This window comes from Scyliorhinus canicula, chromosome 4, assembly GCF_902713615.1.
Source record: "Scyliorhinus canicula chromosome 4, sScyCan1.1, whole genome shotgun sequence".
NCBI classification, from domain to species: Eukaryota; Metazoa; Chordata; class Chondrichthyes; order Carcharhiniformes; family Scyliorhinidae; genus Scyliorhinus; species Scyliorhinus canicula.
The window spans coordinates 102,338,104-102,362,466 of NC_052149.1; the positions used below are offsets into that span (position 1 = coordinate 102,338,104).

The 24,363-nt window shown below is 46.8% G+C and overlaps 1 protein-coding gene across 2 annotated transcripts in view; it reads left to right on the plus strand.

The window, feature by feature from the left end:
• The first annotated feature begins 12,553 nt into the window (after positions 1-12,553).
• The window catches only part of uap1 (UDP-N-acetylglucosamine pyrophosphorylase 1), a 54,589-nt gene continuing 42,779 nt past the window's right edge, over positions 12,554-24,363 (plus strand). The window contains exon 1 of one of the 2 annotated variants that reach the window (XM_038794918.1): positions 12,554-13,492. In XM_038794918.1, coding sequence (XP_038650846.1) covers positions 13,204-13,492 — 289 coding nt within the window. In that variant the 5' untranslated portion in view covers positions 12,554-13,203. The remainder of the gene's footprint in view (positions 13,493-24,363) is intronic. The other variant, XM_038794919.1, reaches the window with a different exon arrangement.

Genomic DNA, 24,363 nt, shown 5'->3' on the forward strand with positions numbered 1-24,363 from the left:
CTTGGGCGACAGCGGATATCCGTTGTGGTCGTGCCCGATGATGTCTATCCGGAGGCCACAGACCAATGCAGAGACCCGCTACAACGATGCCTATGCTGCGATCAAGGACTTGATCGAGCAGTGCGTCGGCATCCAGATGATGGGGTTCAGGTGCTCTGCAGGGACCCTCCAGTATAGCGCTAGGACCTCCCACATCGTCTGCAAGGGGAAAAACGGCTGGCCTCATCCGATGAGGAGGATGCAGGGGAGGGTCAGGATGGGCAGGCACAGGCCACACAACACATGTGCCAGGGCTGGTCGTCACGGGATGCTCTAATCGTCTCCAGGTTCACCGACACATTGAGCTTCATTGAAATTCTGTAGCAGATCAAGGACAGCAAGGTCAGAGTGGGGGCAAAGTGAAGGATTGAAATGGGGCGGAACGGTGGCACTGTGGTCGCAGCTCCAAGGACACGGGTTCAATTCGGCCTCGGGTGACTGTGGAGTTTGCACTTTCTCCCCAAGTCTGCCTGGGTTTCCTCCGGGTGCTCCAGTTTCCTCCCACAGTCCAAAAATATGCAGGGTCTGTGGATTGGCCATGCTAAATTGCCCCATCGTGTCACAAATTTGAGGTGGTGTTACTGGGTTACGGGGATAGGGTGGAGGCGTGGGCTTAAGTAGGCTGCTCTTTCTAGGGGCTGATGCAGACGCGATGGGACAAATGGCCTCCTTCTGCACTGTACATTCTATGATTCTATGTCTAGGGGACCGGGCCGACAGCACGAACATCCCATACCACCCCCACCCACCGCCCTTCACCCCCCAGCCTGTGGTAACAACAGGTCTCCTCTATGGTGTGGAGGATGATGATGCCCCACTCTGCGATGACCTCTAGTGCTCCTCATCGTTTGACAACGTCTGACTCCTGCCCACGGTAGCAGTTCCCATCATCCGCCTCGGTGATCCCTGCATGCCTATTGCCCATTGCATCACACGGCCCACCAAACCCTTGGGGTGGCGGAGGTGGGGACAGGTTGCCGGGGCAGGGTGTTGGGCGAGAGGAAAGGGAGGGGCAGGGTACCAGGGCAATGTGCGGTGACCGACATGGTGCCCTGGCCTGTGACCACCCCCACCATCCGCCCATCTGTCTCCCCCCCCCTCCCCCCACACAACCCCCCATCCCCCCCTCTGACCCAGCGGGGCCCTCTGCTCTGCAGCCAGCCAGCCCACCCCTGCCCTCACATCCTTCTGAAAGAGCACCAAGGCAGGATGGAACTTTTTTGCACAGGTGATTATTTTGCAAGTAACAGGTGAACATCACTGCAAAGGTCTGTGCCCCCGCTACAAACGCTAATCTATGTATTGCGCCTGTGCCAACATAACTGTTGTCTGCCTTTCTGGCCTCACAGGCCCTAACGCCATGTCTGGATGGATCCACAGGTGGTACATCGGGGTGGAGGTGGTCTGCTGCGAATCCCGCCCTGTGACATCGGTCCCTTTTGGCCGCTGTCCTCTGAAGCGACCGGGCCTGAATGGGTCCGCAGTTGCTCGGGTGCCCAAAGTGGTGTGCTTCCACCCTGTTCTGCCTGTTGGTCATTGAATGTGCCAGGAATGGGGGGGGGGGGGCACCTGACGGTGCCAGACCTGGAGGCCTGCTCTCGTCCCGACCAGGATCTCCATGCTTGCAGCCATGGAGAACAGGGATTGGGCCACCTCCCTTGGGGACGGTGCCACCTCACTCAGTGACTGTGCCACCTCCCTCTGGGACAGGTGAAGGTCAGCCAGTGCCCAGGCAATGCCGATGATACCCTCAGCCATAACCGTTGTGACTGGGCCAAGCTTTGGAGCACTGCCGCATTGTCCAGATGGCCCTGATACATAGCTGCCTGTGCCTCAACCACTGCCCGCACAGAGTGCCCCAGGCCTTGGATATCCTGATCCATGGCCGATAAATTCATCCCTAAGGCCTCCACCGCAGTCACTACTCATGCGGTGTTGGCCTGGGTGGCATGCGGAGTCAGCACTGTATCCTACCACTGTAGGACTCCTCCAACTGCACCTGCAGGTGCTGGTTAGTTGCTGACAGCCCCCTCATGTAGTCACTGGCTTTGTGTCTGCCTCTCCATTATCGATGGGACTACCCTTTCTGGAATACGATACCAGTCTGGACAGCCCCTCATGTAGTCCCTGGGGTGGGGCTGCCCTTTGGCTGCCTGCCCCCTCTGGGGTTTCTACCTCCATCTGATATACCGCTGCACATGTGTGGAGCAGACGACCAGATAGTGCCCCAGGAGCCTCTTCACTAAAGTGCCCAACCGGGTTGAGTGATTCTGGGATGCTGGAAGGTGTTGGAGACAGCTATGATGGGAGGTCAGTGTTCTCCCCAGATTGGTGCTCCGGGGTGTCATGGGCTGGCATTTGGGGGCTCGTGTCACTGTCCATTGCCTTCTCGTCGCTGGAATCTTCTCGGGGTTGGGGGTCAGGGCGGGGGACACCACAAGGACCCGCCTCGGTGCCATGTGAACCTGCAAGACACAAGTCACAACACATGTTTTGATTGCGGGTTCGGGTGGTGAGGCGGTGGTTAGGGTCGTGCCATGGGAAACCTTAATGCAGTGGGGTCTCACTTGGTTGTCCAATGCCAACCTTGCCCTTGGCGGCTTCCCTCTCTCCGGGCCCACCAACCAGGTCCAGTGCACGCCGCTCCGCGGGAGTAAGGGGCTGCAGGTCTGGCAGTCCTCCTCCGGTCTTCTCTCCCACTCTCCGGTTATGCAATTGCCTTCTCCTGGGGGTTGGGGGCAGACAGAAAGCGCAGTGTTAGATAGTTGGAAACGGTCAGCAAAGGGGATGAGCAGCTTGGGGCATTCGTGGCTAGGGCACTCGGCCATGGCACGCAGTATGGGTGCTGGCATGTGGTACATAGTGGGGTGGCGCGCAGACTGCAGGCGGGTGGGGTTCATTCACCCTCTGGGTTGGGGTTCTGGGTGTTTAGGACAGGAGTTGGTGAGAGGGGCACAGTGCTGCCTACTTACCTTGGCCGCCCTAAGGTCATACAGCTTCTTGCAACATTGCGGTCCAGTCCTAGTGGTGTGGTCCAGGCCACTCACGGCCTCTGCCACCTGCGCCCAGGCACGGTGTAAAACAGCAGGTGACAGCCTCCTTCACACTCCAGGGAACAGGGTGGCCCGTCTCTCCTCCATGGCGTACAGTAGGGTCTCGAGATCCACATCCGTGAAACGGACACAGTTTTTCTTTGAAAGCAATCGAGTTCCACATGGCGCCAGTGTTGGCCCATTAACGGATCATGAATTGCTCTAGGACTGACGCCAATTTAGTTGTTGTAGATGTCACTGATTCAGTCCCAGGATCAACACTTAATTTCTGGAGCAGAGAATCCCACCCCTTATTTTTGAACTGTGCTTCCTAGTTCCAGTATCTCCCTTAAGGGGATGTATCCTCTTGGTACCCACCCTGTCAAATCGCCTCAAAAGCTTAAATGTTTCAATAAGATCACCTCTCAATCTTCTCCAGTACTAGCCCAACTTGCCCAGCCTTTCCTCATAAGATAACATCCCTATTCAAGGAATTAGTCAAATGAACCTTCTCTGAACTGCTTCTGGTGTAATTATCTTTTTTAAGTAACAAGACCAAAACTACACACAGTACTCCAAGATCTGGTCTCATCAACACACAGCACAACTGGAATAAAATTTCACTGCTTTTCTATTTAAGTCCTATTGCTGTAAATACCAGCATCACATTTGACTTCCTAATCACTTGCTGTACATTTTATGTATTTGTGCACCAGGGAACCGAGTACTGCAGAGTTCTGCAATCACGGTCTATTTAAATAATATCTGGCTTTTCTATTTTCCCACATTATTTTCCATTGGCCAATTTTTGCCCACTCACTTAAACTAACTTTACGGACACCTTGGGCAGGATTCTCCGTCAGCTGATGCTGGAATCAGGACGATTGTTCAGAGAATCGGGGCGGCATTCTCCAATAATGGGGCTAAGTGTTGACGCCATCGTAAACGCTAGGAGCAGCGATCCTGCGCCGCACAGGGGGCCAGCACGGCACTGGAGCACTTGGTAGCACGTAGCTCCAGCTGCCGATACGGGCGCCAGCACGGTCGGCGCGGGTCCGCATATGCGTGTGGGATGCCGGCCCCCAGGCAACATGGCGGAACCCTACAGGGGGCCGGCACGGAGGAACATAGGCCCCCCGCCCCCAGAATTAGCCCGCCCGTCGATCGGTAGCCCCCGATCGGGCCTGGCCACCGTGGAGGCCAGAATTAGCCTGCCCGATCGGTAGCCCCCGAGCGGGCCTGGCAACCGTGGAGGCCCCTCCTCCACCGGAGTCGGATCTCCCCCCCCCCCCCCAACCAGGACACCTCCCGCAGCCAGAACGCGGAGTTCCCACCCTGTAGGACGACACGCGAACGACGCCAGCTGGCCTCGCCCAAACTCAGCGGGCATTCGGCTCGTCAAGCGCAGAGAAATGCTGGGGGGGGGCCATGGTGAATGGCCCCCCAGCGGCGCCACAGCGACCGCCACAGTGCCGTTGGCGCCGATTTTCTGGTCGCCGGAGAATCGCCAGCCCAGCGTCGGAGCGACGTCGTGGGATACACACCCCCTTGGCGATTCTCCGACCCAGCGCGGTCTTGATACCAAAATCGTGGCAGGGCCGGTTTCATGCCAAATCGCACTTCTCCGGTGCCTTGACTGCAATGCCAATGCGTTCCACTCCGCATATACAGTAAACTCCATTCGCATACCATTAGGGGCGAATTCCCGACGGCGACGTTCACTTGTGCTTTTAAAAACTGAGAACCAGGCACCGTGGCTGATGAGGGAGTAAGAGGAAGTAGGACCTGGAGAGACACTGGTGAGCTGGCTGGGCAGGGGGGGGGGGGGGGGGGGGGGGGGGGTGGAAGAGCCCTGCCAAGGCCATGGGGGGGGGGGGGGGGGGAGTGGCTGTGATGACCCCACCATGGGACCAGGGCGGTGTCCAGGCACAGGCCACCATTGCCATGGCCTGCAAGGCAGCCATCTTCCTGCGCACCCCACTGACCACCCACTTTGGCTCCTGGTTCTGCAGTGTCACTGGCCCCATGGGTGCCCCCACCCACCACCCTCCTCACACGACCCCCGTCCCCAACCAGCTGCCACCCACCGGTGGGGCATCACATGACTTACCCAAGGGCAACACCCACAGTAACCCCACAGGAGGCTACAGAGTGTATTTTTGTCATGGACAGTGCCAGCCAACAGTACCACTGGCAGTATGGGTGGGTGCCAGGGCCAGAGGGCACTACGGTGCCAGGCACCGATGGGGCCCAGGGTACGGAGAAGATAGATTGGAGGTGGAACAGAGGGGGAACGTGCAGGGGCAGAGTCCATAGTGCCAACCAGGTGAACCGTGTAGCCCATTGGACCTGGTTGGGCGTAGGAGTACGTACCATGCTAACATGGCTGCCTTCCACCTCCTGAAAACAATGGATATTGGAATACAACCAGCAATGGTGGCCTTCCTCTTAGTCGCCGCAGCCCTTAGGGATGCACTGAGGTATGAACTGGAGTTGCTCGAGAAGGAGGAAATTCCAGCAGTGGAGCGTGCCAAAGAACAATACAGCACAGGAACAGGCCCTTCGGCCCTCCAAGCCTGCGCCGATCATGTGTCCTATCTAGACCAACCGCCTGTATCCTTCTATACCCCGTCTGTTCATGTGCCTATCCAGATAAGTCTTAAAGGTCGCTAACATATATGCCATAACCACCTCACTTGGCAGTGCATTCCAGGCCACCACCACCCTCTGCGTAAAAAGCCTCCCCCACACATCTTCACTGACCCTTTCCCCCCTCACCTTGAACCCCCATGCAATTGTCATTTCCGCCCTGGGAAAAAACCTCCAACTGTTCACCCTATTTATACCTCTAATAATTTTTTTACACTTCTATCAGGTTGTCCCTCAGCCTCTCTCTCTCTAGGGAGAACAATCCCAGTTTATTCAATCTCTCCTCATAGCTCCAATACCCTCCATACCAGGCAACATCCTGATAAACCTTTTCTGAACTCTCTCCAGAGCCTCCACGACCTTCGGGTAGTGCGGTGACCAGAATTGGACACAGTATTCCAAATGTGGCCGAACCAACATTCTATATAACTGTAACATAATTTTCAAGCTTTTATACTCGATAAGGATCTGTGGACCTGCATGCCCAGATCTGTGTCTCGATACTCCTGATGGCTCTGCCATTTATTTTATAGTTCCATTACCAAAATGCATCACATCACATTTTTCTGGGTTAAACTCCATCTGCCATTTCTCTGCCCAATTTTGCAGCCTACCTATAACCTGTTTAGCCTCTGACAATCTTCATCACTAACTAAAAGTCGTGGGTCAGATGATCTTGATACACTTTGGAGTTCACTAAACCCTGGCCCATAACACCCTGAACTTCTACGCCACGGGCTCTGCCCAGGCGCCGAGTGGGGATCTGTCTAGGATCTCACAGATCTCGGTGCACGGAGGGTCTATATGCCCAGTCTGCATAATACATCTATTTCAATGTGGACCAAGCCCATCAGCAAGCCTGGGCAGTGGGGTTCGCTGCCATCGCCGTGATGCCCTGGGTCCAGGGGGTGATTGACGGGATGCATGTTGCCCGATGGGCACCTGTAGATGACAGGCCAGTCTTCAGAAACCGAAAGAGGTTCCACTCGATGAACGGGCAGCTGGTGTATGACCATCAGATTCGCAGCATGCACGCCTGCGCCTGATACCCGGGCAATGTGCACGACACATTCATCCTGGCACATTCAACGATTCCCAGCGGTTCAGGAATCTAGACTGCTGTGGAGGGACCCTCCAATATGACGCTGGGAGAGTTGCACACATCGTGCGGCCTGCTGCATCCTGCACAACATTGCGCAACACAGGGGCAACATGCTGGGAGGAGGAGGATGAATGCCAGTCCTCATCTAATGAGGAGGATGCAGGAAAGGACGAGGATGGGCAGGACATGGGGTCTGAGCAGGCACAAAAGGCCGCACAACATGTTGCCCAAGCCCAACATGCTCAGGAGCGCCGCTGCATTGTCCAGGTGACTTGGCCAGTGCCCGCATAGAGTGCCTAGGCCTTGGACATCTTGACCCATGGCCAATACCTTTGCCTCCGAGGCCACCACAGCAAACGCCACCCGTGCGGGGTTGGCCTGGGTGGCGCTATGGTCAGCACACCCCCTGTTCCTGCACACGGTTGGTCTCCTCCACCTGTGCTTGCAGGTGCTGGATGCGAGCCGAGAACCCCTCATGCAGTCCCTAGCTCTGCAACTGCATCTCCACGGTCAATAGGACCGTCCAGAAGCCCGAAACCCATCCAGATGGCAGCTAAAAATAATGATCATTATTAGTGTCACATGTAGGCGTACATTAACACTGCACGGAAGTTGTTGTGAAAATCCCCGAGTCGCCGCACTCCAGCACCTGTTCAGCTACATAGAGGGAGAATTCAAAATGTCCAATCCACTGAATAAACACGTCTTTCAGGCCTTGTGGGAGGAAAGCAGAGCACTCAGAGGAAACCCACGCACAGACGGGGAGAACGTGCAGGCTCCACACAGACAGTGGCCAAGCCGGGAATCGAACTCGGGTCCCTGGAGCGGTGAAGCAACAGTGCTAACCGCTGTGCTACCGTGTTGCTCTAGTCTCTGGGATCGGCCTGCCCTCTGACCGTCCTCCCCTTGAGAGTTCCTATCTCCACTTGATGATACCTGATCAACTGTGTGGTGTGAACCAGAATGTGTCCCAGGAACCCCTTCTCCTTAGTGCCCAACCAAGGTGAGTGGTTCTGGGATGCTGGAGGGTGTTGACAGGAAATCTGTGACATCCCCGGACTCGAACTCCGGGCTGGCCTGGTCTTGGATTGATGGCTCCAGTCCGTGTTGGTATCATCCTTGTCGCTGTTCAGCATCTGGGGCTATGGCACTGGCTGTGGCTGGGAACACCAAAATGGTTCGCCCATCATCAGCAGGTCCTGCAATGATGTGGGGGTGTCGCTCTCCTCTCTGCCATCTTGTTGGCTGCAATGGTGTGCATGGGGAGTGCAGTATGTATATGCGACTGCATCTTGTCAGTCTCCTGAGTGTCTATCGTGAATCCAGCGAATCTGGCACGGTTTCTCATTGGAATCGATTGTTTCACGTGGTGCCGGTGCTAGCCCATCAATGGTCACTGAAATGGTTCAGGTGCAGTGCCAGTTTTTCTGTCGTAGAAGCCCACAAATCCTGACCCGGCGTCAACACTTAATCTCAGGAATTGAGAATTCCTCCTACCTATCTTTGTGTCATCAGCAAATTTCGAAACCATACATTCCATCCTTTCTTCCAAGTCATTGATATAGATTGTATATAGTTGAGGCCCCAGTACTGATCCCTGTGGCACGTCATTAGTTACAGCTTGACAGCAGAACAATGACCCCTTTATCCCTACTCTCTGCTTCATGTTAGCTAATCAATCCCCCTTTCATTCTAATATGTTACCTCCTACATAATAAGCTCCTTTTTTGTGCAGCAATCTTTAACGTGACACCTTATCAAATTCCTTTTGGAAACCAGGCAGACCACGGCAACTGGTTTCTCTTTATCCATTTTTCTTGTTATTTCCTCAAAGGCCTCTAACAAATTAGTGAAAAATAATTTTTTTTCCACTTTCAAAGTGCCCTTCTATAACCTCCTTCATAATAGTTTTTAGCATTTTATCTATGATAGATGTTAGGCAAGCTGTCTTGTAGTTTCCAACCCTTTAACTCCCTCCTTTCTTGTGTAGAGGAATTACTTTTGCTATTTTCCAATCTGATCTAGGGAAGTTTAGAAAATTACAAACTATGCATCTACTATCTCTGTAGCCACTTATTTGAAGACCCTAGGATTCAGGCCATCAGGTCATGGGGACTGGTCAGACTTTAGTTCTAATAGTTCTCTCAGTATACTTTCCCTGGTGGTTATAATTGTTTTGAGTTCCTCCCGTTTTTACTCCCTAAATTTAGAGAACCCAATTCTTTTTTTTCCCCCAATTAAGGAAGAAATTTAGCATGGTCAATCCACCTACTCTGCACACCTTTTTGGGTTGTGGAAGTGAGACCCATGCCGACACGGATGTGGTGATGTGCATTTGCATAGTAATGTATATAGTTAGATTTACGACCTCTGCCCAGCAAGTGGGGACAGAGATCCACCACGTAACTCAAGAGATCGGGCAGTTGGTAGTAAGTTGTACTCGAGGACAGTAGCATTAGAGGTAGCTCCAGGAGAATTCACTTATTGTAACCGTTTCTATCATGGTTCCTTTAGTTATCTTTCCACGTGTTCATTTTGTGAATTAACTATATTACTAGTAAAGAACTAAATGTTCTGTGCGCATCTTTACCACAACCAAGACACAGAACATAACATGGTACCAGGTGTGTTGAACAATTGAAGATGACTATGGAGAAGACAGGACGAAACAGACCGAAGAATGAAAAAAGCTAATTCTTCCATTGGCCTGGTAAACTACTAGGGCAACTGGAACTCAACGCACAGAAAGACTGTGAAGTTAGAGATGGAAGGTCTGAAGGCACCTCACCTGCTTCAAGTCACCGGTAATGCAGATGAGAATTGGTGAGTTTTTAAGCAGCAATTCAAGCTGTATGTTACAGTCCTTGGCTTGCAGGCATAGCCTGACGAGGGGCATATTGCGTTGCAGCTCACGGTAGCAGGTCCAAATTTATAATATTTTCGCATTCGACAGCAAAGCAGAAAGCAAGAGCTTTGATGAAGTAATACAATACTCTGATCGACATAGCGCCCTCCTTCCCCCCCCGAAAAAAAATGAAACGTTTGAGCATTAAATCTTTTCGCACTTACTCAGAAGGCTGGCGAATCGTTTGATAGTTTTCTAACCGACTTCCGTTTGAAGGCGCAATCATTCAATTTTAGTACTTTAAAGTCGTCAATAATCCACAATTAGATAGTGTTCGAGATGTCAAATGACAAGGTACGCAAGAGGCTATTAAGGGAAGGTGAGCTTCGACTAGAAAACGCAATCATGATTTGTCATGCCTGCGAGCTAGCTGCACAGCAGATTAGCATGTTCAATCTGAAACATTTTTGGTGCCAATGTGGGAGAAGATGCCAGCACCATAAGCATTGCGACGCAGTTGAATAAAAAGGGTCCCAATGTGGGCAGCCATTTTAAGCGACTAACAGGGTCCGCCATTTTATGCCAGCGATGCAGCAATCGACATTTGACACGACACTGTCCAGCATTTGGGATGGTGTGTTCCAAGTGTGCCAGAACAAATCACTTTGGGAATGTTTTTCACGTCCAACAGTAGACCAAACAGGGTCAGTCAACGTGATTGATGAGATGTGCATTGAAGACCTGTTTTTTATTGATCTGATTTCGACTGAGGAAACAATGAGTCCAAATATGCAAAGTGAAGAAGTCTTATTTACCAGTTGCGGCAATAGTGATAGTGATGCCGATACCATGGAAGACAGATGGACAATTCCATCAATGCTGAATGACACATTGATTAAATGCAAGCTCGACACAGGAGCGATGTCAAATCTTATCAGTTTTGTCAGATTTGAACGGACTGCGAGTTAAACCGAAAGACGTCAATCAAACAAGACTACTGAAAGCTACAATGGGAATGAGATTGCGACATTGGGAACATGTGAGCTCGAAGCAACAGATGTCACATCATACCATTTTCCATTGTGGACACGGAACGGTGAGTCTATCATGGGAGTGGAAGCACATGAGGCACTTGAGCTCGTTGAATGGCTGCACATTCCCGACAGCACAGCAACAGAGGATGAATGCAAATGGCAAAGAGATCAAGAAAAGGAAGGGGTCAGGACAGCACGGTGGCGCAGTGGGTTAGCCCTGCTGCCTCACAGCGCCGAGGTCCCAGGTTCGATCCCGGCTCTGGGTCACTGTCTGTGTGGAGTTTGCACATTCTCCCCGTGTTTGCCTGGGTTTCGCCCCCACAACCCAAAGATGTGCAGGTTAGGTGGATTGGCTACACTAAATTGCCCCTTAATTGGAAAAATGAATTGGGTACTCTAAATTTATTTAATTTTTTTTTTTAAAAAGGAGGGGTCGGATGCTTTATTGACTCCATTAATTGCACTCTTATTTAATGTTTTTAAGTTTCCATTGATCTTTGTTACATTAAGGCAGTGTCCCTATCAGGAGCGGCCATTTTTACTTTATCCTCAAGTTTGTTTCCTTTCTTATATTTGATGTGGAGATGCCGGCGTTGGACTGGGGTGAGCACAGTAAGAAGTCTTACAACACCAGGTTAAAGTCCAACAGGTTTGATTCAAACACGAGCTTTCGGAGCGCAGTTCCACGGAAATCACCTGAGGAAGGAGCTGCGCTCCGAAAGCTCGTGTTTGAATCAAACCTGTTGGACTTTAACCTGGTGTTGTAAGACTTCTTACTGTACTTTCTTATATTTGGTTGACCTCAAAGAGTAGCCAATTCACCTAGCCTGCACATCTTTTCATCGTGGGGGTGAGACCCACACAGAAATGGGGAGAATGCAAACTCCACACAGTGACCTGGGGCTGGGATCGAACCCAGGTCCTAGGTGCCATGAGGCGGTTGTGTTAACCACTGCTCCACCATGTTGCCCCGCACCTGTTCAAAACCAAATGCTTTACAACTGATTGACAGTTAACTGCCACCGGCAAGCAGGTTCTGATAAACTTAGAACTTTAGAAATTCTAGTTTAATCAAGATAAACTAGACTTTCGCTTTTACAGATTCCACTTATCAATACTTGCCAGGACTTCCCACTGTCTCCAAATTCCCAATTAAGTCACTCTATTTAGATGCCATTCTGTTTCAGAGCCACTCTGCTCCGCAAACCACTCAGGACGTGACGGATTTAGCCGTCAATCTACCATAAAGGAAACAGCACTATAAATAAATCAGTATAGCATGAAATCCACATGATAGGACACTACCAGCTGCACCAATGTAGAAGTACCTACCCGACTGGGGTAAGAAATTACAAAACACCAAACTCATAGTTACGCACAAGAGAATTAATGCTCAAGATGGTAAATTGGGTACCCATCAAGCTGCTTTGTCCAAGATTACGTTGAGTTTCAAATGCTGCACTTAGCTAGGCAAGTGGAGAGTATTCCATTACTTATGCCTTGTACATGGACAGCCTTTGGGGAGGGAGGTCAGTGACCATTTACAGAATTCCCAGCCTCTGGCCTGCTCGTTGCCACAGTATTTATATGGCCGGTCCAGTTCAGTTTTTGGTCAATGGTCACCCCCAGAATGAGGCAGGGATTCAACAGAAATTAATATCAAGGGAAGATATTTAGATTCTCCGTATGGGTGTTGACATCGAAAATGTCACTGGGAATGTATGTGTACGTGTACTTTGGGAATGCGGATGTGTGCGCCTGGCAGTCACAGGTATGAGCACGGGGGAACTCCCTGCCCCGCAGTGGTGTCTTGGCAGCCGAGCAGAGCAGAGCCGCCCTGTTCATTGTCGGACCTGCTGATAATAAGAGGAGGAGGAGGAGGAGGCGGACTATTGTGTTCGCCCGTGAGGCGGGTCCTGGCCTCGCACAGAAGGCCTGCGGTAGCGCCACGTCAGTGAGACTGGCGGAAGGAATGAGGGAGGGCCGGTTTTGCATTGAGCCGAGAGAGGAAGGAGATCAGGCAGCAGAGGAGAGGAGATGAGAGAGAGAGGCGGGGCAGTACAGCCCCATCCGTGTCCATCAACTCCGTGTGCTTGCTGACACCTTTAATATACTGTGACTTTAAATCCGTGTGTAGCCGGACACGGAAAGGCGTGTATGCTATCAGTGGGACAGCGTTTTACTTAACCTACTGAAAAATATATATTCACGGAATTTTTTTTAAATAAGTGATTACTCACCGTATTAACGGTTGGAACCGAAGGATTGTACATTTTAAAAACCATTCGGCGTTCAGTAAATCCGCCTCAATTTTGAAATTTCAAAATAGATTATTGAAATTGCTAATAACTATATAATATTTTGCTCATAACTATATAATTTTTGAATTGAATCGGCCTGCGCTGAGCTCGCGCTCGGTTTAAACCGGATTTCGAACGCGGGGTCGGTTGGTCCGGGCGGCTCGCTCGCTCGCTCGCGACCCCGGCTGAGGAGGGGTGGGGAATGGACGGGGAGCTGGCCGCCCAGCGGCAGCAGCTGGAGCTGGCCGGACAGGCTCACTTACTCCGCTTCTGGGACGAGCTGAACGAGGCCGAGCGAGCCGAGCTACTGGGCGACCTGCGCGGCTGCCACTTCGCCGAGATCACGCGCTTCTTCGAGCGGGCTATGCAGGTGCCGGCGACTCTCCAGAGGCAGCAGAAGCAAATAGACGAGCAGATGGAGCCGGTGCCCAGGGACGTGCAGGGCAGCGTGGGCAGAGACGAGGTTCGGCTGCCCGAATGGGAGGCGGAAGGTGAGTCCGTGTTGGGCGACGCTGTCACCTTTTCCCCCCCCCTTTGAAACTTCAGCTGGGTAGCCACTCCAAGCTGTGCCTATAATCCTCAAACAGGCAGTACAACCAGGGGGATGGGACGGTGGTGGAGTTGGCGATGGGGTGACAGCTGCGAACCCGTAACAAGTTTCAGTAAAAGAGGAAGAAAAACGTGCGATTTCCATGCAGCATGGGACGCACATGGTTTTACAATCCCAGTCATTTAATTGTATCCAGATGCCTGAGAAAACTGATTTATTTTTGCTGTCCATTGGTCTTCTAAACCCCCAATTGTTGATGTGCTCAGTATTTTTAAAAAACATTTAGAGTACCCAATTCATTTTTTCCAATTAAGGGGCAATTTAGTGTGGCCAATCCATGGGGAGAATGTGCACACTCCACACAGATAGTGACCCAGAGCCGGGATCGAACCTGAGACCTCGGCACTGTGAGACTGCCCTGCTACCACTGTGCTCAGTACTTATGTTTTGTTCAACTGCTGCATGCTTTCTCCCACTGTCATAGACGAAACAGAATCAATGATTTTTTTTGCCTGCCCACCCTGTCTTGATTGGTTAACCAAGGGCGAGCCTGTTGATGGGTTTATTTGGCGAGTGGTGCCTGGCACAAATGGGCACACAACTTGCGTATGATTACCAATGGTCAGTGGAAATGGTGGGTAAGAGGGAGGCGTGCTGGAGAGCAAAAACAATTGATGGTAAGGGGAGCCCAACAATAAAACTACTATGACTGCCAAGATTCTTGCTGTGAGAAATGGAGATGAAAGGAATGGGAAGGGTGGATGCAATGATAAATTTGATGAAGTGCAGCAAAATGGCAGGGGCAATTTGATGCAACTTATTATTTAGAAACTTTTCTTTGTGCTAAAATTGAGAATTTGCTAGATTTGAATGGAAAGCTTTTAGGAGCAGGGTAGCATGGTGGTTAGCATAAATGCTTCACAGCTCCAGGGTCCCAGGTTCGATTCCCGGCTGGGTCACTGTCTGTGTGGAGTCTGCACGTCCTCCCCCTGTGTGCGTGGGTTTCCTCCGGGTGCTCCGGTTTCCTCCCACAGTCCAAAGATGTGCGGGTTAGGTGGATTGGCCATGCTAAATTGTCCGTAGTGTCCTAATAAAAGTAAGGTTAATGGTGTGGGGGGTTACGGGTATAGGGTGGATACGTGGGTTGAGTAGGGTGATCATGGCTCGGCACAACATTGAGGGCCGAAGGGCCTGTTCTGTGCTGTACTGTTCTATAGGAGGGCTGCCGGACAAATTAAAACAATACATCAGTAATGATTCCGTAGGCGAAGAAGATGTTTGCAGTCTTTACCCTCCACAGTTTTTACACAGTCTGATTTGGATGGCTGTTGCTTCACAGCTCCAGGGTGCCAGGTTCGATTCCTGGCTTGGACCACTGTCTGTGTCCGCGGAGTCTGCACGTTCTCCCTGTGTCTGCATGGGTTTCCTCCAGGCGTTCTGGTTTCCTCCGACAAGTCCCAAAAGACGTGCTGTTAGGTAATTTGGACATTCTGAATTCTACCTCTGTACCCGAAAAGGTGCTGGATTGTGGGACTAGGGACTTTTCACAGTAACTTCACTGCAGTGTAAATGTAAGCATACTTGTGACAATAAAGATTATTATTATAATGTGCATGCTACCACACAAACGTTTAAAGCAACACTGTTGCAATAATGAGATTAATTTAACCACAGATGTTTTGTAGGGCTGTACTTACTCGTCTTTCACATTAGCTAGTTTTTCAGATACAAGACAACTTAACATCCATTTTAAAGTAGACTGATTCATGGTTTCGGGTCACATCTATTGCTTATTTCCTGATCTCAAAACATGGAGGTGTGGCTGTTTCTTTTGAGGCTATTAAGTATGCTGAAAGGCAAAAAAAAAATGATATACAGAGTATCGTGGTTATTTGGAATTAGTTTTAAGGCAGAATGCAAATCATTCAGACGATTAACATATCCTACTGAACTTGGAAGTACTTAACGGTCCAAACTAAACATTGAGTGAATTGTTTGTTATCATGTTAGCTGTCATTGGCCATGGTGTCCTGTGGTTTTAAAAAAAAAATTTAATGCTAAAGGGCAGCACGGTGGTGCAGTGGTTAGCACCGCAGTCTCACGCCACTGAGGTCCCAGGTTCGATCCCGGCTCTGGGTCACCATCCGTGTGGAGTTTGCACATTCTCCCTGTGTTTGCATGAGTTCCGCCCCCACAACACAAAGATGTGCAAGGTAGGTGGATTGAACATGCTAAATTGCCCCTTAATTAGAAAAAATTAATTGGGTACTTTTAAAAAAAAATGTATTTCATGCTCAAAGATTGGTTGTATCGAGAATGTACTAAAAGATTTGCAGAATGATCTACAATTGGATTGAAAAAACAGCAAATTAAATTCAACATTGAGCAATTTTTGAAATTGACATTTACATCATACAATAGATGAGATTGAATTGGCAGATTGTGAAGTGATCCTCACCACTTTGAATGTTAGAACAAAGTGGGAAGGTAATTACAAAAACAAACAAATGATCAGTTTAGCAGCAGTTCCAGTAATTCTGGGGTCAAGTAATTAACTGGTCAGACAACTCTTGAAACACTGTTCATTATGGTTACAGAAACAGTTATGTGCTTTGGAGAGAATGCATTGAATTTCATGTTGGAGGGAGAAGAGCAAAATACTTTAGATGCCCGAAATGTAAAACCAAAACTGCTGTAAAGATTTATGGAATAAGGACACAAGTTAATGTTTTGGTTACAGATTTTTTAGACTCTAAAGTACCAATGAGCATTAAGAAAGATTGATATCTAAAGAGACCAAGGGCTTGAGAAAGTATGTTTGGGGAAATGAGAGAGATGGAAAACGTAATTAAAACCAGTTTGAAAATGATGTAGCTAAGTCTAAGTTACTGACATCAGTGTTTGGGCCAGGGGGTTCAGAATGCCCAGAAGAAAACTGAAACATTGTTCTTTAAGGCTGTGTTGGAAGCACCTCTGTAGAAATGACAAGGATCAGTGAGGTTAGGGGTTTTAAAGTGAGGATCCCTCGTCACACTTAAGAGCTGGGAAGTGACAGATGGAGTTCAACCTAGATAAATGTGAAGTGGTTTGTTTTGGAAGGGTGAATTTGATTGCTGAATACAGGGTTAAAGGCAGGATTCTTGGAAGTGTGGAGGAACAGAAGGATCTTGGGGTTCACGTACATAGATCCCTCAAAGTTGCTACCGAGGTTTTTAGGGTTGTTAAGACGTATGGCGTGTTGGCTTTCATTAACAGGGGGATTGAGCTTAAGAGCCGCGAGGTTTTGCTGCAGCTTTATAAAACCCTGGTTAGACCACACTTGGAATATTGTGTCCAGTTCTGGTCGCCTCATTATAGGAAGGATGTGGATGCTTTGGAGACGGTACAGAGGAGATTTACCAGGATGCTGCCTGTACTGGAGCGCATGTCTTATGAAGAAATGTTGAGGGAGCTAGGTCTTTTCTCACTGGAGCGAAGAAGGCAGAGAGGTACTTGATTGAGGTGTAAAGGTGATCAGAGGCGTGGATAGCCAGAGACTTTTCCCCCGGGCGGATGTGGCTGTCATGACGGGACATAATTTTAAGGTGATTGGAGTAAGGTATAGGGGAAATGTCAGAGGTCGGTTCTTTACACAGAGTGGTGGGTGTGTGCAATGCACTGCCAGCAGAGGTGGTGGAGTCAGAGTCATTAGGGACATTTAAGTGACTCTTGGACAGGCACATGGACAGCAGTAAATTGAAGGGGTGTAGATTAAGTTGATCTTGGGTTAGGATAAATGGTCGACACAACATCGTGGGCTGAAGGGCCTGTACTGTGCTGCAATGTTCTATGTTACCACTTTGTTTTGTCCTCAATATAGAGATGACTGCATGCTGGCAGCATATACAGTATTATAGATTAGATGAAATGTATGAATAAATTGCTCTTTCATGAGTCCTCAACAGTGATGTAGGTGAGGTAAATAAGCTGGTGATGCAACTTGCACTTTTGTATGGGAACTCTCTGACAACGAGAATTAGGAGTGATGAAATGTGAACCAGGGTATCAGAGACAGGACAGTCCCTTTATCATTCCTTTTCCTTACCATTTCCAGATGAATTATGTTGTGGATGATGCAAGAAGAACAAAAACATTGATCCCAAGTCTAAATGAGAATGTAAATCGCTTATTGTCACAAGTAGGCTTCAAATGAAGTTACTGTGAAAAGCCCCTAGTCGCCACACCGGCGCCTGTTCGGGGAGAGTTGAATTAATGAAATGAAAATCGCTTATTGTCACAAGTAGGCTTCAAATGAAGTTATTGTAAAAAGCCCCTAGTCGCCACATTCCAGCGCCTGTTCGGGGAGGCTGTTACGGGAATCGAACCGTGCTACTGGCCTGCTTGGCCTGCTTTCAAAGCCAGCGATTTAGCCCTGTGCTAAACAGCCCCAGACTGAAGAAAGAATAGAAAATGTAAGCTGTAAATTTAGAAATTTGAGGTATGCAAAATGTTTTAGAATATTAACAAGAAAGTATAAGCAAAAGACACTTAGAAGAGAGACCCTTACTACTATTTTCAGCTTATGTAGTCTATTATGGTCCCCCTTATGATCATCTAGACTTTATAAAGCATTATAAAATATTATCCGATGCATGTAAATTATGCAAAACAAATTTACTAACCGATTAAATAACTGCAGAAAAGATTTACAGAAGTGCATAGAAAACCGCAAGTACAGATTGAGCATCCCTTATCTGAAATTCTGAAAAATTCCCAAATCCACACTTTTTTCGAACAGCAACATGACATCACGAGTGGTAAATCCCACAAGGTGCCCGGGCGATGCGCAGTTCCCAACACACCCTGCACATGTGCAGTTCCCAATCTTTCGCCCATGCGCAGTTAACAATGCACACCGCCCGTGCGCAGTATATTCCGAAATCTGATACAAATTTGGCCCCAAGCTTTTCAGATGAGGGATTTTCAACCTGTACAAAAATTAAGTGATGGGTATTTCCATGCTTGAAAGTAGGATAGCATGACTATAGCTTTACATAGAGATCATAGCCGTCCTGCTGATGGTTTCAGTGGAAATCTGATCATCAGAGCATACATTCTTATTGTTGATATCTGTACCTTTCCAAAGTTGTCCAGGAATGAAAGAAGTCAAACCATGTATCCTAATTACATCAGGTTGTGAAACATTTGTAGAATGCCAAATACAACAGAGCTCTCTTAACTGGGTACACATGAAAATTATTTTTGCAAATATCGGAAACCTCAAACAAAATGTGGGAAATGCACAGTAGTCAGCATCTATAAAGAGAAAAGACTGAAGTTTCCCAGTTTTTAAAAAAATTGCTTACTTAAAGCTCCTATGACAATTCATTTGTTACCTAATAGTTAAAAGGTCACTTCAACTTAAACTCTTCATAGAATAACACTAGCAAGTAAAGAAATTTGCAAGTAAACATTAGCTTGTCAACATCTCCCTGTCCTATACAATGGACACTTTTGGGAGAAGTTTGAATCTGTGCCTTTGGGACACCTGGGCTGTTAGCAGTTCAGTTTGGGTGTACACTGAGCATTGGTTCAAGACCAATGTGATGATATACATATTGTAGGTTTGTACATAATGTTATGCATGACCTCTGACCACTAGGTGGCATTGTAAACCCTTCACGTCACCATGTGATCTAGGAGTTGGGAGTTGATCGTGCTGAAAGATAGACATATTTGCAGTAGCTCCACGAGTGTTATTTCGTGTTAGTTGTTAGTTAGATCATTTTTATCCTAGTTATCTTACCACAGTTTGTTCTATAATAAATTACTTAAGACTATGTTCTGTCATTCATCATTCACTTCGGCCAGTTTACAGAACATGACAACCAATGGTAAAATAACCACTTAGTCTCTGTTAGTCTCTGTTTCTGTTAATGTGTATTACATTAACCAGTGAAAAACAAAAAATGAATATCTTTGCATGTGCATTAAAAAAATTGAATTGGTTTAAAAATTCAGTAACATTTGTCAGTTTAGATGTGTATCTCAATCACAGTAGGACAACTGCACCGTTGTAAAAATTGCTTGTAAAATAACTGCTTAACACTGGTTCACTATGACTGACCAGGCTATTTTTTTCATTGAACCAGCTGGTTTTTGCATGTATGTAGCTATTGTCCACTAAATTTGAGGGAGCAAAGTCAGGAAATGTTGGAAACATCTAGCAACATCTGTGGAAAGAATGACTCACTTAATATTACATGATTTGCCTGAACTAAATTTGAGATAATTGCTCCAGCTTTGTGTGGAAGTGCTGACATGAATGTCAATCCAGTTGATCAGTGATATACATATAGATGATGTATATTTTCTAAAAAGACTCATTTGTTAAAGATGTCAAGTCTTGTATCACTTCATGGAAATTGTGTTCAGTCAATGTAATGTATAATAATGTCAGCCATGTTGAACCAATTCGCTCACCACAGTTCTACAATGAAACCTTAAATATTAATTAATCTATATCTCAATCAATATCGCGAGAACAGATAATCTAGTCATATCACATTACCATTTGTGGGAACTTGCTGCACACAAATTGGCTATATTTTCTACATTACCACAGTGACTGTACTTCAGAGACTGTAAAGTGTTTTGGAACATCTTGCATTTTTGAAAGGCGCTACATAAATGCAAGTCTTTCTTTCCTTTATAAACTTGGTTAATTGAGCAATCTAAATTTGTTTTCAATGATCCATGTTTTGTGCAGTCATGAGAATGTTGCAATCCAAATTGAAGTGAAATAGATAATTAACCTGTCTAATGATCTAGGTTTAATCACTTTTTGTTCAAAAATATTGTTTGATTTATTGAGCAAAACTATATTTCCCACTGCAATATTGCCTCACATAAGGTAATAATCATTAAATGGTAGGTTTTTAATGAGTTATCGATGTTGCTGTAGACAAGAAGCTGAAAGTGTCATTTGTTAAAAGTCAATATTTACACAAACTCCATGAAGCAACAGCATTTTGCTGCAAACACAGGCTACATATCTTTGTACTATTTAGTGTTACACTGATTCTGCTGCAATTAAAATTGTCATAAAGTAATGAGTTTGTTTCTCCATCTTCAAGTCAATAGCTTTAAGTTGCTGTCACCTACATACCCACTGGAACACTGCGGATGATGAGCATGATCATCTTCACCTGAAAAGGCAAACAGGAAGAATTATTGACTAGTCTTTCATGTTGTTTGCTCCCAGATTTGAAGTGTTGAGAATGTGGATTAGATTAGATTTATCTGGTTTCTACTTCAGCAAATCAAGTTCAATCATTACATTGCCTTGCAGAACCATTCTATACGAAAAATAAAGCAAACTGGAAGTCCTGAATTGAAGCATGTTACAAGCAATATATCCAGTTTAAAATATTCCCAAATGCTTTTCATCTTTGTGAGAGCAAGTGAATCCATTAATCCCTAATTACTATACAGTACCGCTAAGTGAAACTAGCCAGAGTAACACTAAATTCCTTTGTGGCCCTGGCCCCAGACACAAGTGTGGAGTTGTCTGACTCAATACACAAAAGAAAAAGCTGTCGTCTGGTGTATGTAAACTTTTGAAAGTAATAATAATCTTTATTGTCACAAGTAGGCTTACATTAACACTGCAATGAAGTTATTGTGAAAAGCCCCTGTACCCTCTTGTCAGCGTAATGCTGAGTTTTAATTTCTTTAACAAAATGTGCACTTCTACAAAATGTTGAACGTTAACAAACAAATTGAGCCACATGCAGAGGTATTAAGATCGTTGTTCCCTTTAAATTTCTTTGTGCGTGGCCTGTTTATTTCAATGCATGATTCTTTCAAATTTTTTCGCATAGCCTTGCGCACATGGTTTCGTGTAGGGAGGGAATGATCTGAGCAGTCGTGCAAGTACACAACTGAACAGGAACATTGACTTGACAGGTGACCAAAAGGTTGGTCAATAAGGTTTTAAGGAGGAAGTGGGAGGGTACATATGACTTTCCTAATTTTGCAGAAACTGCTAATCTTGATGTATATCCTGCAGGGAGAGAAATAAATTAGCCCATATATCATTTTGGATAGCATAGTTAATAAGTTCCATTGCACAAATTTATTGTTCAGAGAAATTGTTTTTGACTTCACAAGCTTCAATAACTCCTTTAACCAGATTGGTTAAGCCGTATTGCTACATTTTGGAATTTTAAGCATTAACATTTGCTGGAAGAACTTGTTCGAAATAGGGATAATGTTGTGGCTATCCCATTGAAAGTTGCCAAATTTCAGAAACTTATGCTCACTGTTGTTTCAATAATCCTGTTGAACATGATGCTCTTGAATGCTTAGAAAAGTATTCAAAAGATCAGATTTTAGAAGCCAAATCAGTGTAAAACTGGTTTTCAGTTGCTATTATGTAATTTATTTTCAAGTGGTGTGTTGCACATTTATTATGCGTTTTTATGTGAGCTATCCCCTTGGGCTTAGTCTAACGGATCAATCCCAAAAGCAGGTCCTGCTTCTGTCATGAACTCAGATCTGCCTGTTCCTCCCAATACACCGGTAGTGATGACTAAAGTTACTAGATCTATCGCATCGCATAATGACACATAATAAAACATTGAGGGATATGGGGATAGAGCAGGTTGATGGAGTTGTAAAAGATGAACCAATCTTTGTTAAATGGTGGAGGGACTCAAGGGGCCTACTACTCTTTCTTGTGTTGTCAAACAAATAAAGAGCAATCTTCACTATATATTTTCAATAATATTTTTGTTAATCGCCTTGATCAAAATCACGGCGCCAGGGACCCAGGTTCGATTCCCAGCTTGGGTCTCTGTCTGTGTGGAGTCCGCACGTTCTCCTCGTGTCTGTATGGTTTTCCACTGGTTGCTCCGGTTTCCTCCCACAAGTCCTGAAAGACGTGCTTGTTAGGTGAATTGGACATTCTGAGTTCTCCCTCAGTGTACCCAAACAGGCAGAGGAGTGTGGCGACTAGGGGTCTTTTAGAGTAACCTCATTGCACTGCTGATGTAAGCCTACTGGTGACACTAATATTATTATAAAAGCAACACTGTACAAGTCTGATTCAAATTTAAAGTTCTCAAAGGACTTCATGTGCTAGATGCTGGGAGGATGTTTCACCTGGCTGGGGAGTTGAAAATTAAGTGTTTAAGGGTAAAGAGTCAGTCATTTAGGACTGAGACAAGAAGAAATTTTGGCTTTCAGAATTATGAATCTTTGGAACTCGGAGAACTCTGGATACTCGGTTGTTGAGCATATTCAAGTCAGAGATCAATAAATGTTTGGATAGAAAGGGACAGCACAGCTGCACAGTGGTTAGCACTGCTGCCTCAGCACCAGGGATTTGGGTTTGAGTCTGGCCTTGGGTGACTGTGTGGAGTTTGCACATTTTCCCCCATGTCTGCGAGGGTTCCCCCCGGGTGCTCCAGGTTCCTCCCACAGTCCAAAGATGTGCAGGTTAGTTGGATTGGTCATAATCAATGTGTGGGGTTACGTGGATATGGTGGGGCGTAGGCAGTTTTTTCGGAGGGTCAGTGTAGACTTGAATAGCCTCACTCATGAGTTAATGTAGCTACGGTAAAAGATCAACTATTTATTGAATGGAGCAGGCTCAAGAGACCAAAATAGCCTTTCCCTAATTTTTTATCATCTTGTGCATGGCTGTTCTCTATCTCTGTCACAGCATCTTTTAGAGTGCTTGTTTGAGCTGAGGGATTTGAGAATCCGAGCTGAAAGCTGTCAGTCAAAGGAACAATAAAGAATCACAGTCAAAAACCTGGCTTAAGTCTTCCAGTTAGTCAAATCTATTGCTTCAAAACGATTCTTAGGAAGTCAATCATATTGGAGTTTTAAACTGAATAATTTGATACCATGTTAATTTTTTGTAATATTTCATTCAACTTGTGGTTATGGCAAATGATCACTTTCCAGCCATCTGGACAGAATGGCTTAACAGTCAACGGGCATTAAAATACCCATTGACCCATCGGAATAAGATCCAGATGTATATTGTTTTTGGCATGCCAGACCTTTATGTCTATTCGCTTTGATTAGAAAAAGAGCTAATGTTAACTAAATTTAACCCTGTGACTAGAAAATCAGAATCCAAAAAGTAATCGGAACATCAAGTGTTCTCTTAATGATGAAACATGTAGAATTTGCAGCACGGTGGCACAGTTGGTTCACAGTTCCAGGGTTCCAGGTTCGATCCCTGGCTCGGGTCACTGTCTGTGCTGAGTCTGCACATCCTCCCCGTGTATGCGTGGGTTTCCTCCGGGTGCTCCGGTTTCCTCCCACAGTCTAAAGATGTGCAGGTTAGGTGGATTGACCATGATAAATTGCCCTTAGTGTCCAAAATTGCCGTCAGTGTTGGGTGTGGTTACTGGGTTATGGGGATAGGGTGGAGGTATTGACCTTGGGTAGGGTGCTCTTTCCAAGAGCCAGTGCAGACTCGATGGGCCGAATGGCCTCCTTCTGCACAGTAAATTGTGTGTGTGTGGGATAGGGTGGAGGTGTGGGCTTGCGTAGGGTGTTCTTTCCAAGGGCTAGTGTAGAAATGGCCTCCTTCTGCACTAAATCCTATGAACTATTGACGAGCAAAGGGACAGCGATAACCAAATGCTCATAGAATATTTCCCTTTAGAATGTCAACCCTCTTCAGAAAAAGTGATGCTTTTATTGTACGAGGTTTGGTCAGATCTCACCCCTGGAGCACTGCTTTCAGTTTTTTGGGATATAACAGATTCATCAGAATAATATGAGAATTGAAATAATAAGACAAGTTACAAA